Source organism: Schistocerca piceifrons, chromosome 4 (genome assembly GCF_021461385.2).
Source record: "Schistocerca piceifrons isolate TAMUIC-IGC-003096 chromosome 4, iqSchPice1.1, whole genome shotgun sequence".
Taxonomy (NCBI): domain Eukaryota; kingdom Metazoa; phylum Arthropoda; class Insecta; order Orthoptera; family Acrididae; genus Schistocerca; species Schistocerca piceifrons.
In genome coordinates this window covers 386,042,557-386,057,579 of record NC_060141.1, presented here as the reverse complement: position 1 = coordinate 386,057,579, position 15,023 = coordinate 386,042,557, and the positions used below count along the sequence as shown (strand labels likewise).

Below are 15,023 nucleotides of genomic sequence, written 5' to 3'. Positions count from 1 at the left end.
ACACACTGAACACTATGGCGATTGGTTTTCAAACGTTTTTCAGGGCTTATCTTTTGGATTTCTGCCTCTTGTTGCCTTTTACTAAAAAATTGTTCACTTGGAGTGGTAGCACATCTACTGTTGTATACCTACTCTTCCCTCCTTGTGATGATATTGTAGATGAAGCTGCTACTAGAGGAATTGATGTAACTGCTGTTATGGTGTCTGGAGGCACTGTTGTGGCATCTGGTGACTGAGGAGATAAGGTGGTTGCTTCTTCTTCTGCTGCTGTTGAATCTTGCTGGTGAAGTGTGATAGGTACTGCTGCTGCTGCTGCTGCTGCTGCTGCTGCTGCTGTAGGCATTGTTGTGGCAACTGGTGACAGTGGAGATTTGGATGTTGCGTCATCTTCTGCTGCTGTTGAATCCTGTAGATGAAGTGTGGTAGGTACTGCTGCTGCAGCATTTGTTATGTGTGTAGGTACAATTGCTGCTTCCACCTCTACTTCTACTGCTGCAATAGAAGTAACCATTTCTTCAGGCTCTGCTTGCGTCAAGCAAGGAACTGGAAGAGCAGCAATTACTTCTTGGTTGTCAGATGCTTTCAGTATCATGCTGATGTTTTGGCACAGAATCTTCTTGCCTCTGATATTAAGGTGCATGCCATGTCTCGTGTAACAGTCTCTTTGCAAGGAGTCCATACTTATAAAATATGCATTTTGGTAGGCCCTGCAAATCTTTGAGTATTGCCTGTTTGCTTTTATGATTTCCACGTTCACACATGACCATTCCGAAAGGTCATGCCTATGTGGAATTCAGACTACAAAAACTGATTTCTCTCCTGTTGAATTTAGTATTGCCTTAAGGTTTCGTGTTGCACTGTGGAGGTTGTTTTTATATACATTATTGGCTCCTGCTATGACGACAATATGACAATCATTTTCAGTTTCTATGTTTCTAACGAGTTCTTGGATGGGTGAACCTGGTTTGACAATACTAGTTGCTTGTATACAATGACTGTAACGTAGTATTTTTGCGATCTCACGTCCATGGCTATCAGAGAATATTTTCACTTTGAGTTTGTCTTCACGTTTATTGCGGAAGTTTCTGCTCATGTGCTCGTCACTATGTAGATTCGGCGTGTTGTTGTCGTCACAGTTTTCCGTGGATTCCACATTTATATCTGAATCTAGTGCATGAAAACGGTTTTTTGTTACCACAGTAATTCTACAGTCACTGAGTTTCACACGACCAACCCTTTTTGGCCTAGTAAACATATGTTGCCTTGTTGTTTTTGCCTTTAGGCCTATATCCACTTCAGAGCACTCGTTTATTGCAGGTAGGACACTGAAACTGCTTTTATTGCCGCGGTTCGTTCCATTCGTTGTATTTATCACCTTTTCGCTTCTTTCTTCCGTGATCATGCTAGTCCTGTGCTCCCAGTTCCGTGTTTTACTTGCTTTGGCAATCGGGATATTATGCGCCTTTTTCAGTTCGGCATTTTCATTTTCTAAATGCGCAATGTCCCGCCTTAGTACATCTACAATTAATTGCAGGCTTGATACACGTTCATTTAGCTTCACTATTTCACTGTTATAATTTACGTATGTTCCGTTTTTCACCACACAACTATAACTTTTCTTCACTTTCTCACTATAAACAACTGTACCGGATGCCATGTTGAATCGAACAGAGGTGAAGTGTATATAAGCCCAGTTGTGTTGATAAGTTCTACAAAGTGTTGCTGCAGACAAGAATTAACAGAATGGTACTGCCACTGAATTGTGACCATGACAGCATTTGGAGGACAGTAGTTATCATCATCCTCTCATACTCCATAATGCATCTGGAAAGTGACTAAATTTCATTGGCCACTGGCAGTTACTGAAAGTGGATATGCAATTCAAAACAGAGACTGGAGTTTATGATAGAGAAAAGTCAAGTAAAGGAATAAGGGAAATAAATACTGCAGAAGAAAAGAAATAAAGGAATTTTTTTTTTATTGGTAGGAAGGGAAATGTGTTGGAGTGGATTGATAAGGTTGGAAGGAGAGCCAGAATGTATGAGTGATATCATGCGTGGAGAGATATAATCGAAGGAACGTAAGAAGAAATGAAGTTTTGTCAGATGGCTTAGCATTCATTGAACAGTGAAAGAAATGTGTCCTACAAGTTTTGTGCTTAAAGCAAAATGGAAATATTACGACCTCGAGGAACACTTCATGGTATTGTTCAAATGAGAGATTATCCATTCCATGATGAGAAATATGCTGCAATAAGAATTCGCAGAACTGTAGTAGATGATACTTATCACATGTGCATTCTGTAGCCGTACTTTTTCTCTTAATATTTTTGATATACTTTTCTAAGTCTCTTTTTCTTGTGCCAATATAAGAAAATTGCACCTGTATAATGCATTGAGTGTGTGTGTGTGTGTAGTGCTTCCCATTGTCTCTGAAATTGCGGTATCATGTTTTAAGTTTATTGAATAGCCATTTTTAATTTTTTGAATAAATAATGGATGTGTTAGTTTACTTCATAGAAATTACATTACTCGTTAAATATGTTGTGTGTTATGCTTGAAATAGTTTTCTTACTTCTGTTTGCAGGAGAAAGTAGTGGTCATGTCAACGATTAATCCTACTAGAGATCTGCTCTCAGAACTGATTGGTAATCAGAATCTTCCAGAGGACCAATTGAGAAAAGTAAACCAGCTGAAGGATTTGCTTGAGAAAATTCTTATGTTAGACTCCTCAAAACGTGCTGCAATCAACCAAGCTTTGACTCACCCATTCATCCAGGAGAAGATATGAGCTGTACTCATTTGAGACCAAGTTGAAATGTTGTTGAGAGAGGTAACTAAAAGCCTCCGGTGTGGCCCCGTATTTCAAAGGGAAGGGGTGTTAGTTTCATTTTAAGTCCTATAGATCAGTTGTTTAACTGATTTGTAAATAGACTTACATATTGTGAAACGCGTAAGAAGCTACATATTTGGAACTTTCATAGATTTTTATGTAATTAAAAAAAAAAATTCAGTGGCGTAGTTGAAAAGGTGTTATTTTTTTTACTTGCATAGGAAAAGCGACCTAAATTATTGTGATGCATTTATGACAGTGATGGACATGTTGAATATTTTTAATACTATATTTGGGTGATAATTAAAGGCATTAATAAGAAATTTCACTCATCTTTTTATTGGAGAATTCTATTTATTCTTTTCAACATTGTTTTCATGAGTGATGCTTTCATTTATAGAGTTTTTTTTAAGTATTACACAGTATTAGATAATTATATTTTTATATATTTTAAAGCAATTGTTTCATAGAATATTTGTTGAATGTCGAAACAAAAATAAAAATTAATAAATGTACATAAAACTTAAAATGCATGTAGAACCTGGTATTCATTACCAACACCTGTTGCATTGTTTCTGGCAGAAGGACAAAACTTGCAGAAAGAAGCAGAGGTGTTGTATTTTAATTACTAGTGGAGATGAGGCAGTTAAAGTTTCAAGAATTCTCTACAATTGACATTTCTGTAATAGCCCTTTGTTTATATTTACATTCCTGCTATTTTCATCTGGTGCTTCTGTTTATTTCAGTAAGTTGTGGACTTCTTGCCTCACCTGTTTATGACCTGAGCTTTTTGTTTCACTGGAAATTGTTAGACTCCTACATGTGAAATGTCATATGTGGAAATTCTGAAACAGATATTGTGTGGTTTTTTAGTGGAATTATTCACTGCAGTAATAGTACGTAGGTAGTCTGCGAATTATTTAGAAAGCATACACAGTGTTTTTCCTCTGTCCTTAGTTTCCTTTCTCCAAGTTCCTTTCCCACTTATGCTTTGTATGGTTGTATATGCTATCACTGTGTTTGCCCACATTTCCTTGGTTGTATTATTAGTCGTTGGATTGCAGATGTTCCTCAACACAAATTCTTAGTTCCTTCTTCTAGATAAAATTGGTCTATGAAAGATGGAAATGAAAAGTCCTTTTCCAGTATTATATACAGTAATGCAACACACTCATATCTAGAATTTTTTGCTATAGTTTCTCTGATCATATTGCTTCTGGAAGATAAATACCTATAAAATTTTGTTTTCACTTTGAAAACTTTTCATTTAATGTCACATACTTGTAATTTATCTTCTGATTTATTTCTGACCCCAATCATTACTTTCTTTTTAAAGGTCTTCCCTTTCAATCACTACCCATGTTTGCTACATTTAAAAAATTGTGGCAGACCTGTAACTTGGTGGAGAGTTAGTTGAGTTTCAGTTTTGCTTTCAGTGTGCAGTAATTAAAAATTTATATGCATTGTGCTTTATTATTGTTCATGTTGATTTAAGTAGGTTTTATGGAGGTAATTTATTTATGGAACTTCTTTTACCAGTTGTACTAAGGCAGATACCACACTAGTGATACTCTTATTGTTAAAACTACAGTCATCTCATTTTCTCAATTGCCAGGCTATCTTTTACACATTCTATTTACTATTTAAAATACGTTGTACAAGGAATTTGTCCAGATTTTGTGCTTTTATCTTCAAATAATTAAGTTATACTGGTGTTTATTGAAGTTGTTTTTCACAGTGTGGATCCCTCACTTTCTAGATTTTTTTTCGGCTGTTGTATTACATAATTAGGCAAGAATATTTAGTAATGGACATCCATAAATATAATCAAAATGTACATATTCACATATCCAAAAAATTTTCATGTCACCTCTTCACATACTTCAAGGAGCAATATTTCCTCAGTAATTCTCACATAAACCTAGAGATCAGGAAAGTGAATGCTAAGAAACAGTTAAGTGTTTAGCAAGCTACAGTGTTCTCTTCTGCCTGTCCTTTCAGCAATGTACTCATATGTACATTATGAACAGATATGTGTTTCCAACATCTTGTAAAATTTTCTTCAATACATCCTGGTAGATTCACTCAGCTATTTCAGCAGAAGTTTGTGCAACAATCTCCAGGCCCCCTTTTTAATTTCTTTTATTGGTGTCTGATAATGGTTGATGCAGCTGCTGATATGTAGTGTTTCAATTGTATCCTTTTGCCACAAGCATAATAAACATTAGAAATTGAAACAATGAAATAGTATGTCAATAAATTTGGAAATTGTCTTGGAAACAGGACAACAAATTCAGTACTGATTTAATACCATATTTTACTATTTTGCACATGTGATTGCATACAAAAATTTCAGTGTTTCATTTTGATAATGTGTAAATGCCTTGAAAAGAGTCAGTAGTCTTGATCACTCATTTGCATAAAATATGTGTTGATGTAATTTGTAAAGGAGAAGATTTGGAAAATTTATATCGGTAGGCAAATTGTGATAGTAAAATACACTGTGAAACTGTTATTGTGGTGCTTCTTGTTCCAGAATAGAGCAGAATCGAGGGCTGCTCTGGCAAGGGCAGAATGTGGCCTCATGTCTGGGGTGTGCAGTATCTTCAGACGTGTAACAGTTTCAAGGTATAGCTGACAATGAACCGGAAGGCTAGACATTTCAATTTCAATGCATTGTGCTTAAACACTCCAAAATTTTTTAAAAGTGATTTCAATGTGTTAATTATGTATTGTAATAACAGATAGGAGTCTCTGTGCAAAAGTAATTGATGAAAATAGTTTTGTTTGTTGTTTTCTCATAATTATGTTCAAGATGAATGTGACTAGGAGGCAGAATGTTATAGTTAGATTCTTGATACAAATTTGTCATTAACTACTGTACTGCACCTTTGAAGCAGTAATGTAAATGAAATGTAAGGGTCTCATTGATGAAACTATAGAATGGAACACCTCAGCAATAATCAGGAGTTTGCTTACTATGGATGGTGTGAAATGTGTGCATGTACTGAAATTAGATAACCATTTGAATAATGCAGAACACAGCTCTGATGAACACTTCTCCCAGTGTATGCGCTACCCTCCTCTCCTCTCCTCTCCTCTACATGTGCTCCTCTCTCTCTCTCTCTCTCTCTCTCTCTCTCTCTCTCTCACACACACACACACACACACACACACGCACACGCACATATTTAGTGAGAAAGGCGTGGGTGTAATGAGAAAGAACAAAATATGTAAGATAGTTAATAACTGGAGGAATTATACTAGACCAGAATCTTCCCTAAAGTAACATACCTAACCCAATATAATCCAGTTTGTGGATTCCTTCTGTTAATAATACTCACCTCAAGAAAAATGTTGAACTTTATGTAATGACATTAAACAATTCTTGTCTCTTGTAACTTTTAGTGGGACAACTGTTGTAGGAAATTTCTGGTAGAATGTAAATACTTTTGGATTAAGAGAGATCATACAATGAAAGGGAGAAGCATTGAGTTGTCTATAGGCACACGCAAAAAGAGAGAAAACTTGTATGCTTTCGGAGTACTCTGAAACCTAGCAAGTTTCCAAAAATATTTCAATGAAACAAGCTAGACTGTTCTTTACTCCCACAAATCATTCTGAGCATGTCAAACTTAATATTTTAATAGTGCTGTAACTAATTAATATTTCTTTTGTTGACATCAGGCTCATTTCTTCTGTTATTGTCAGAATATTGTTGGTAACCTCATAATTTTGCCAAAATCCCTTTTAAAATATAATACCTATCAGTGTTTTCACATTAATGGTGCTCAGCTTTTTTATTTTGTCATATCTGTGGCATGTTACAAAAAATCAACTGACAGTGTCACCATGGACAGGGAAATATGGGTAGGCATGTGCATTTAAATGACAATCAGCAAAATATGAGTATCTGTAATCCATATATAGCCTGTTCTGCAGCTGTTAAAGTAGGAACAAATGGAGTGAGTGTTACACAAATTAAATAACACAATTGATTCTCCCAATTCCACTCCAAAAAACAAAAACTCCATCTGAAAATATGCTGATCCTAGATGGTACAAAATTAACTCAATGCTTTAAATTGGGAGAGGCACAAGACTCTGGAAATAATGTGAAAATAACAGTGAACTAAGGCTCACCAAACTTCATATTCCAATATACTATTAGAAATGAGCAAGGATGCCCATACAAAACTATAGTGTGTGTGTGAGGAGGGTGGGGGGTGTACAGAGTATTTTAATATTTTAGAAGATGAATGGTGACTTTTAAGTAGCCATAAAAAAAATCCAGTTCTGGCCCTGTTAAAAACCTGCGCGATACTGACTTTTAAATCATTTTCTTGAAAAAAGAAAAAGAATACAGCTGACTACACTTTTTTTTTCCTTTCCCTAAGAGCTGGGAGAGGGGTCATCCTCCCAGTATGCTTGGCCTTGGTCATGCGTCATTGATGATTTGTAGGTTAAAATTAATATCCACATTTAAAATAAAATACCATTTACAAATAGAAACGAAAGATAAATGGAAAGGGGAAATTGTGGAATACATGAAAAGAGAAAATAAAATATAGTAAATGGTTGTGTACACACACACACAGGATCAATAATGCATATTGTAATAGGGAGGAAGGTAGAGGACAGTGAAGAAGTCAAAAATGAAAGTACTGTCCTAGATTGAAACTGGGTTGATGGTGAGAGCCTAATACCTTCCTCAGAACAAGCACCCATCTTTAAACTACTTGAGTGCAAGCACAGGCCATTCATGTTAGCAGTAAGTTGGAGCTTCAAATCATTGTTGAGTTATATAGTGGGCTAAGCAATAATTATTATGGAATAGACAAATTGTTTGTGGGCATCAGATGACATACTCCTACACTTGATATCATGTTGCCATACTATGTTATCCAGAAAGTCCTCAGCCTGTTGGTTCACAAGACTGTGATTTCCTTGATATGAAGCCCACAATCTTGACAACCCTACTTGGAAGGATTTTCTTCTTCTCCTTCTTCCTGCCACACTATCATTTGTTTTTAAGCTTTGTCATTGGGACAAACTGTTCAAATTGGATTCACATGTTACATGAACAACTCCATACACCAGTAGGCATGTAACTTATATTAAAATAAAGTTATCATGACATCCAGAGTTTCCAGTGGAGATCTGTACTTGCAGCCAGTGTTTTCTAAAGTGGTAACATGTTGTAACTTGTCACAATGTGTACTATACAACCCAATGGTCATGGCCTTGGTGCCTTTTCACCATCTGTCGAGTTGGGGTTCTTCCTCCTAACACCGACAGCTTTGTAGGTCACAAAAAATTATAAAGTGTATTTATTGTCTAATGATGCACATTTATTCAGTTTTTGCAAGTGGCTGTTGTTTTTGTCTACTCTTTTTCACTTCTGTGCCCCACTCACATCGTTACCACAACTGAGTGTGTTTTCTCTGTTCGATTTGCATTTCTTGCCCCATTTTTTTTTTTTTACCTCCTGGATTTATATGTATTTTTGTTGCAGAAAATATATTTGTTTTATTGCAGCTTCTCTACTATTTTCTGCATCTGTCATTTTACTATGTTAAATTCTTGTTTATCTAATATATGGTGGTAATCCTGGAACACTCATGGCGCAGTTATATTGTGTCATTTCCATATTTCGCTACATGCTGAGGCTCCCTTGACTTAGAATTTTGGACCACTTTTCCTCATTAATTCCTGATTAATCTCGTTTCTGACAACCCTTTCTTATTTCCTGCCAGGTGAAGAGAAACCTCTGGTTCAGAAAGCTAGCAGATTTATGACATTTTGTACTTGCATGCAACTACATTGAATTGTAAATAATTGGTAGGTATTATTTAAATAGGTCAGGGTTTGCCATGTACCTTTATTCCTAACCAGTCATACTCATTTATGTCCACAATATTAGGTTAATTCTAGTCTTATTTTTAAATTATAGTTTTGAAGTTATTGTAGTTAACTATTTAGTAACATTTTTAGATGCAAATTGAAGTAAACAAAGGATAAATTCCATATACATACATGTAAATTAAATACTATTAGCTCAGAGAACACTTGCTAGTGATAAGTTTTTCCTTTTGTTTTCTACAAATTATTTCTTCAGTTTTTATGCTGGCTTGCTTTGCAGTTGTGCAATTTATAATGTAATCTATAGAGGTTCTGTAGATATAGGGTGAAGAGTGCCCTTACGGTATGCCACAGTCTTTGAAATCATGTTACTAATTCACACTTTCTTTTCTAGCATAACGACTCCTTGGTTATGAAGATTTACGGATGCAGACCATTTTACTTCTTTGGCAAAGACCAAGTTTAAGCATCCCAAGGTATTTCTTTTAACTCTTTTTGAAGGTTTTAATTTATTTTTTCTCATATACTGAAGTGGTAGGTGAGTATACGAGCATGTGAAATGGAGAAAATTGCAATATGCAGTTTTCTACAGTGTTAGCAGGAAAAACTAAAGATTCAGGGAACACACACCTTTTAAATTTGTTAATTGACTTCTGGTGACACTTTGCGGACAACATTTTAATATTGTTTGTGAACATATTATTTGAAAAGTTTTTTGCAGATTTGGTTTTTTTAGTTTTTTAATTTTTTCTTGTAATGGAAGTTATTTGTTTTATGACTATGATATACTGTATCTACCCAAGTATAAGATGACCCTGAATATAAGGTGACAATCATACTGGCTTGGCTGAGAACTAGAATGGGTGTGGGGAGGGGACGTTCAGGCCATTTAATAATTCGTTCATTTTCATGATATAAGAAGAAATAAAATCTTCACTGTCTTTTTGTGTACGAAGTCTGTCATCTGTGGTATCATTACTTTTAATCATCATCGTCCTAATAGCACAGTTTTGAAATTTATATCTGAGGTTATTGGTTATTGGTTACAGTGAAAACTGAGATTGCAAATATTCATATCAGATTTTACTTCTATACTGATGTCAGAATGTTAGTGTGTTTCTTCCTTCCAAACATATTGCCTACTCGCTGCTCTCTCTTTGGCTGCGGCAACTGACCCCTCCATACCATATTCGTCCCCATTATACTTCACAGTGTGCATAGACAACATTATTGCAGGGAACACATAAGTATGCCTCTCATCCTACCTGGACTTTTACTGTCTTGTGCAGAAATGTATACCATTGTTGTTCATTTGTCCAATTGTAAATTTAATTCAAATGAATTCAGGCGAACTGTGGCATTATAGGTTCCCACAGTTGGCAGCTTGACATAATTTGCTGTGTGTTCACTGCTCCCCTCACCACACCCATCCTAATTCTCAGCCAGGCCGATCACTGTTCCCTCTCTAACCCTTTCATAATTCTGTGCTGAGCAGCTTTGAAACATGGACTGCAATATCTGCTAGGGTCCAGGTCATATGTAACACCACCAACTAACACGTAAATAAAAGATTGCGATCATGCTTCAGTAAAAATTTTAAAATTTTGCTCGTCCTGGCATTCTAATGGTACCTGTTGGTACTATGTCCACAACGAGGTTGGTACTATCTCCACGACGGGTCTTGCCGCTGCAATTAATTCTTATGATAAAAATTGTTGTTAGTTTAATGTGGTCTGTTTTTTTTTTTTTTTTTTTTTACATTCAGTTCTGGAATAATTTACTTTCTTGTTTCATTTGAATGTCACCATCTTTATCAAAATCTGATTAAAAGTTTGTAATGTTTTTACCCGGTGTTATAACACATGAACAGGGACCGAATTTCTTATTTGCAACCCACCTGAGAAATCATTACAGTATCTCATAATCAAATGAAATATTGACTTGCGTTCAGAACCAATTGATGGTTTTTGAAAGGCAACATTTTTGCCTATCAATGTTTTTAACTTCATGTAACAAATACCATAAATGTTTGTGCACGGTATCCATACATGTGTGAGAACTTTTATTGCCAACCTGTTCAAATGCAACAAGAATTTGTAAGATAATAGCATTAAATTCCATGTCCTCCTGTGTGCCACAAAATTTCAAATCATAAGCAGAGCAATAGATTGTTGAGGTGGCTAATTGATAGTTTTTCACTTATTCTTTGCACTAGCGCCACGCGAGTCAAAGGTCACGTGATTGTCAACCGAGGTCGATACTATATCAAGTGTTTGACGTATCAGGAAACCTTGAACTTGTTTGAGCACGAGTATTGTTTGCCCTACCTTCACTAGCCCAAGCTCTGTTAGTAAATGTAAGATGACACCTATATGAATGTAAAAATGTTGTCCTCAGCAGGAATAGTTTAATATGTGGGTATAAGACAACTCCATAATTTTTTGAATGACGAATTTGAAGAAAAAAACCTTGTCTTGTAATTGAGTTTAGGTAATTCATTCACCTGGGTTTTAATCACAAATTTATTTCATTTGACTTGCAACCACCAAAATAAATGACAACAGATATTTTAAAAGTTGTCTATTTAATAATGCTGACACACCGATCAAATACTTTCAGATCTTGGCAAGTGACTGTTTTTACTAGAACATATAATATTTCCTTATGAACGTAAAACGGTGTACTTCTGTAGCTGTACTTTCTGCAACAGACATTTGTTGTTCTTGCTGTCATCCTCAGATTGAAGACTGGTTTGATGTGGCTCTCCCCACTAGCCTATCTTGTGCAAGTCTTCTTGTCTCTGCTTGATTGTCGCAACCTACATCAACTTATACCTACTTTTTTTGGTTCACCCTTGTCTCCCATCACTGTTTTTTACCACTTGCACTGTCCTACATTACCAAATTAGTCATTCCTTGATGCCTCAAGATTTGTTGTATCAACCGATTCCTTCCACATTTCCTCATAGATCAGTACTTCTTGATTCATTATCCAGTCTACTTATCTCATCTTCAGCAGATTGGTTGTATACATTTTTAATTTAGTGTGTTACACCTTGATGGCAGCACTGTGGTGTGACACAAGTAAGTGTTCTACATTTCAAAGAATACATATAATGTTTAGCCTCTGTAGCTTAGAAGAAGCCAAACACATTTTGCACTGTTATTCTGTGAGGCATGTGGTCTATTCTTGCGTTAATAATTATTTTTCTCTCAGAACTATTTGCAAGATGATGTTTCTTACAACAAGTATATTTTTAGCATTGATTAATGCATTTATAATAAAACATACAATTAAATTATGTTAAATTCTTATGTTTGACAGACATTGTCTGTCTAACCCTTTTCCAGTCCAACATTACTGATTGTTTTCCATGCAAGCCATGGCTATCAAGGTATTTGGTTTTCTTCCGTTCAATGAAGCGCTGTTGTCATGTTGCCATCACATTCCCAATACTCAGATTCGCAGATTACATACAAATGAAGTAACACAAAAATTTTCGATTATACCATACAGCTGCAGGAAATATTTTTTAAAATTAAATTCTGTAATAATTTTCTCCTTTTTTGTTTTACTTGGATACCTGGAAATAAATTAAATTTAGAATATTATGAACTTAGCTGTGCAAGTATTTTGTATTTTTAATGTACTTTAATTTATTGTTCTTTACTTTCCACTATTGTATTTGAAATAGCAGATGGCAAGGTAATGACTACCTCTTACTCCTTGTCCTCCGTTCTCCTATTTGTTAAACAGAAAATCCTATTTGTTAAACAGAAAATTAACAATCATAGGCCTTTAGATTTATATTTTAAATTCCATTTCTGATAATGTGTGTTTATGCTGTATGTTCATTTGTTAGGCAGTATGCTAAGATATTCTTCTGAGTGATTTCGCCTTCAAGTTGTCAACTGAAAGATGGCTTCTTTTCTGGCTTTATAATTTCCTAGACACATAGTAGCTCACAAGCCTGATTGCTTTGGGGTTTCTTTTGTTAAATGAACAAGTTATTTTAACACAGCTGTCATTACAGTTACGGTTTTATTCTAGCCATTTACAGTGGTTAATGCAAATATTTTTAACCTTCTCTGTTATTAATTAACATCATAAGAAGGAAATAAAGGAAGTAAAATCCGTATGGCATAGGTTAAAAATATGATATTCAAATGTTTGTGAAAATGATACGATCACAATCAGCAAGTGAAAAAAATAGGGAATACACACATGCCATTGTGTTATATGTATGACACACAGAATATTAGCTGACAGTCAAGTCAGATTATTGGTAGATTTTATTATTGTTACATTCCTATTTATTTGCTTACGCTCAGCATTTCAGTGAATGATTATTTTGAGGCATGTTTTCATTTTGTAAAAGTGAACAATTGAAAGGCCACGTTGGAATATCAACAATATTTTGAAAAGGATTGATTACTACTCACTGTAAAGATGAGACACTGGGTCGCAGACAGGCTCAAAGAAGAAACTGTTAGATATGGAGTGTTCAGCCAAAGTCTTGAGAAAGGAAAAACACACACACACACCACATTCACACACACAGGCACATCTTGCGTACACATTACTGCTATCTCCAGCTGCTCCATCCAGAATGCATTGAGGCATGATGAGTAGCAGCAGCAATCTAGTTGGGGGTGGGGGTGGGGGGGGGGGTAGCAGGGTATGGTGGGAGATACTCCTCTTTTGCATCTATAGGTCAGGCCAGCAACCCATGGAACAGGTATTTTCTTTTTTAAAGCTGCTGTAATCGCTATCTCTCACTGAAGCTGCACGTTGTCCCTCAATGTACGAAGTAGCTCACCATGTGCAAATTAAAGAGAAAACCAATGAACAGTATCTCTACATTTATACTCGATATGTTATTTTATGTTTCTCTTTTCTTATATAGCAACGTTCGGCTGCAATTATTATTCATCTTTAGGAAGGCATCGGGATACACATCCCTTCTCTGTAGTGGTATGGATCCCCACACACTGTTGTTATACACCGTCTTTGTACAGAGGAAGTGCGCATACACTAAACTGCAGTACTTTAAAAACCTGTTAAATTGAGCATAATTCAATATCCACAGAAGATACTGCCCTTGTGAGTGCTTTAGTGCTTGCTGTTCAGTATAATAACTTTGTCTTATTGAGGCTTTCTCACTCCGAACTTTCACCTCCACTGCATAGGGCTTACGATTCATCTCCTACATCCATTAGAGCATAAGCTAATTCCCCAAATTTGATTTCCTACTCCCACTAACAGCAGTCCTCATCACAGTTCTACTTTCTGTCAGGAGTTTTCAAAAGTATGTTTCCAACAGGTACTGAAACATACCAGCCATTGGAAGTTACTGTCCCTTGAGCCATCATAGTAGCTTCCGTCCACGGTGGAGAGACCGACCTGTCATCTCCAGGCTGGAGATGATAGGTCTCTCGTTCTGTGAATGAACTCTGTCTTCTGCAAAATGCAATATTTTTCCTGTTTTATTCTATAAACAGATATGGTCAGCTATACAAACATGTTTCAGCATCTCTGTATCATCCTCAGTGGGACTCATTTTATTTCTGTAAAATACATCAAAACATGTTTGGCTAAATAATAAAAAGGAAGAATGTTGTGTTTTGCAGAAGGTGGAGTCTTAAAAACTCAAATTGAATTTTTAAATGTGCAAAAGCAGCAACATGAGCTTCCAGCCACAGCAAGATGATGATGCTAGAAAAATTGGAATGTGACGAGAAGATAGTAGATGAGCTTTTATGCAGCAAGTGCTAACTCATGTGTTCGATAAGGCTGAAGATCCCTGGTAGGGATGTATAAGCATTTCAGATGAAACTGTGAAAACATAAGATTAATCTCAGTGGCATGAGAAATTATTTGAATTGCCTGGAGATATGGCATGGTGCTACTTACTTCAGGATGTGATCAAGAAGAAAGGTAATTATCCAGAAAACAGGTTAGGAGATAAGTGGAGGCTTTGCAATAATCTTGGAGTGCAGGGGAGGGGGAGGGAAGTGGGTAGTAAATAAAGCAGGAGTCAGTAAAGTATTAATAAATTTGAAGTTCATTTGTGATGATTAAAAATGTTTATTTTTTATGAGATAAAGTAAATATTCAGAGAAGTTGTCACACAACTGCACTGAGCGAGGTGGTGCAGTGGTTAGGACATTGGACTCGAATTTGGGAGGATGGCAGTTCAAACTAGCATCCAGCCATCCTGATTTAGGTTTTCCATGATCACCCAAATCACTTCAGCTAAATGCCAGGATGGTTCCTATGAAAGGGCATGGCCAACTTCCTTCCCGTCCTTCCCGTCCTTCCCAATTCAAT

The 15,023-nt window shown here is 35.9% G+C and overlaps 1 protein-coding gene across 2 annotated transcripts in view; it reads left to right on the top strand.

Moving 5' to 3' along the window:
• Window positions 1–10,369, top strand: part of LOC124795116 (serine/threonine-protein kinase PRP4 homolog) — a 164,002-nt gene extending 153,633 nt beyond the window's left edge. The window contains exons 16-18 of one of the 2 annotated variants that reach the window (XR_007016646.1): window positions 2,587–2,832; window positions 5,369–5,460; window positions 9,088–10,369. Coding sequence is in view for 1 of the 2 variants with exons in the window: in XM_047258972.1 (XP_047114928.1) it covers window positions 2,587–2,790 (204 nt within the window). In the remaining variant the exon portion in view is untranslated. Of the gene's footprint in view, window positions 1–2,586; window positions 3,244–5,368; window positions 5,461–9,087 lie in introns of those variants that run through there. The other variant, XM_047258972.1, reaches the window with a different exon arrangement.
• The last annotated feature ends 4,654 nt before the right edge of the window (window positions 10,370–15,023 follow it).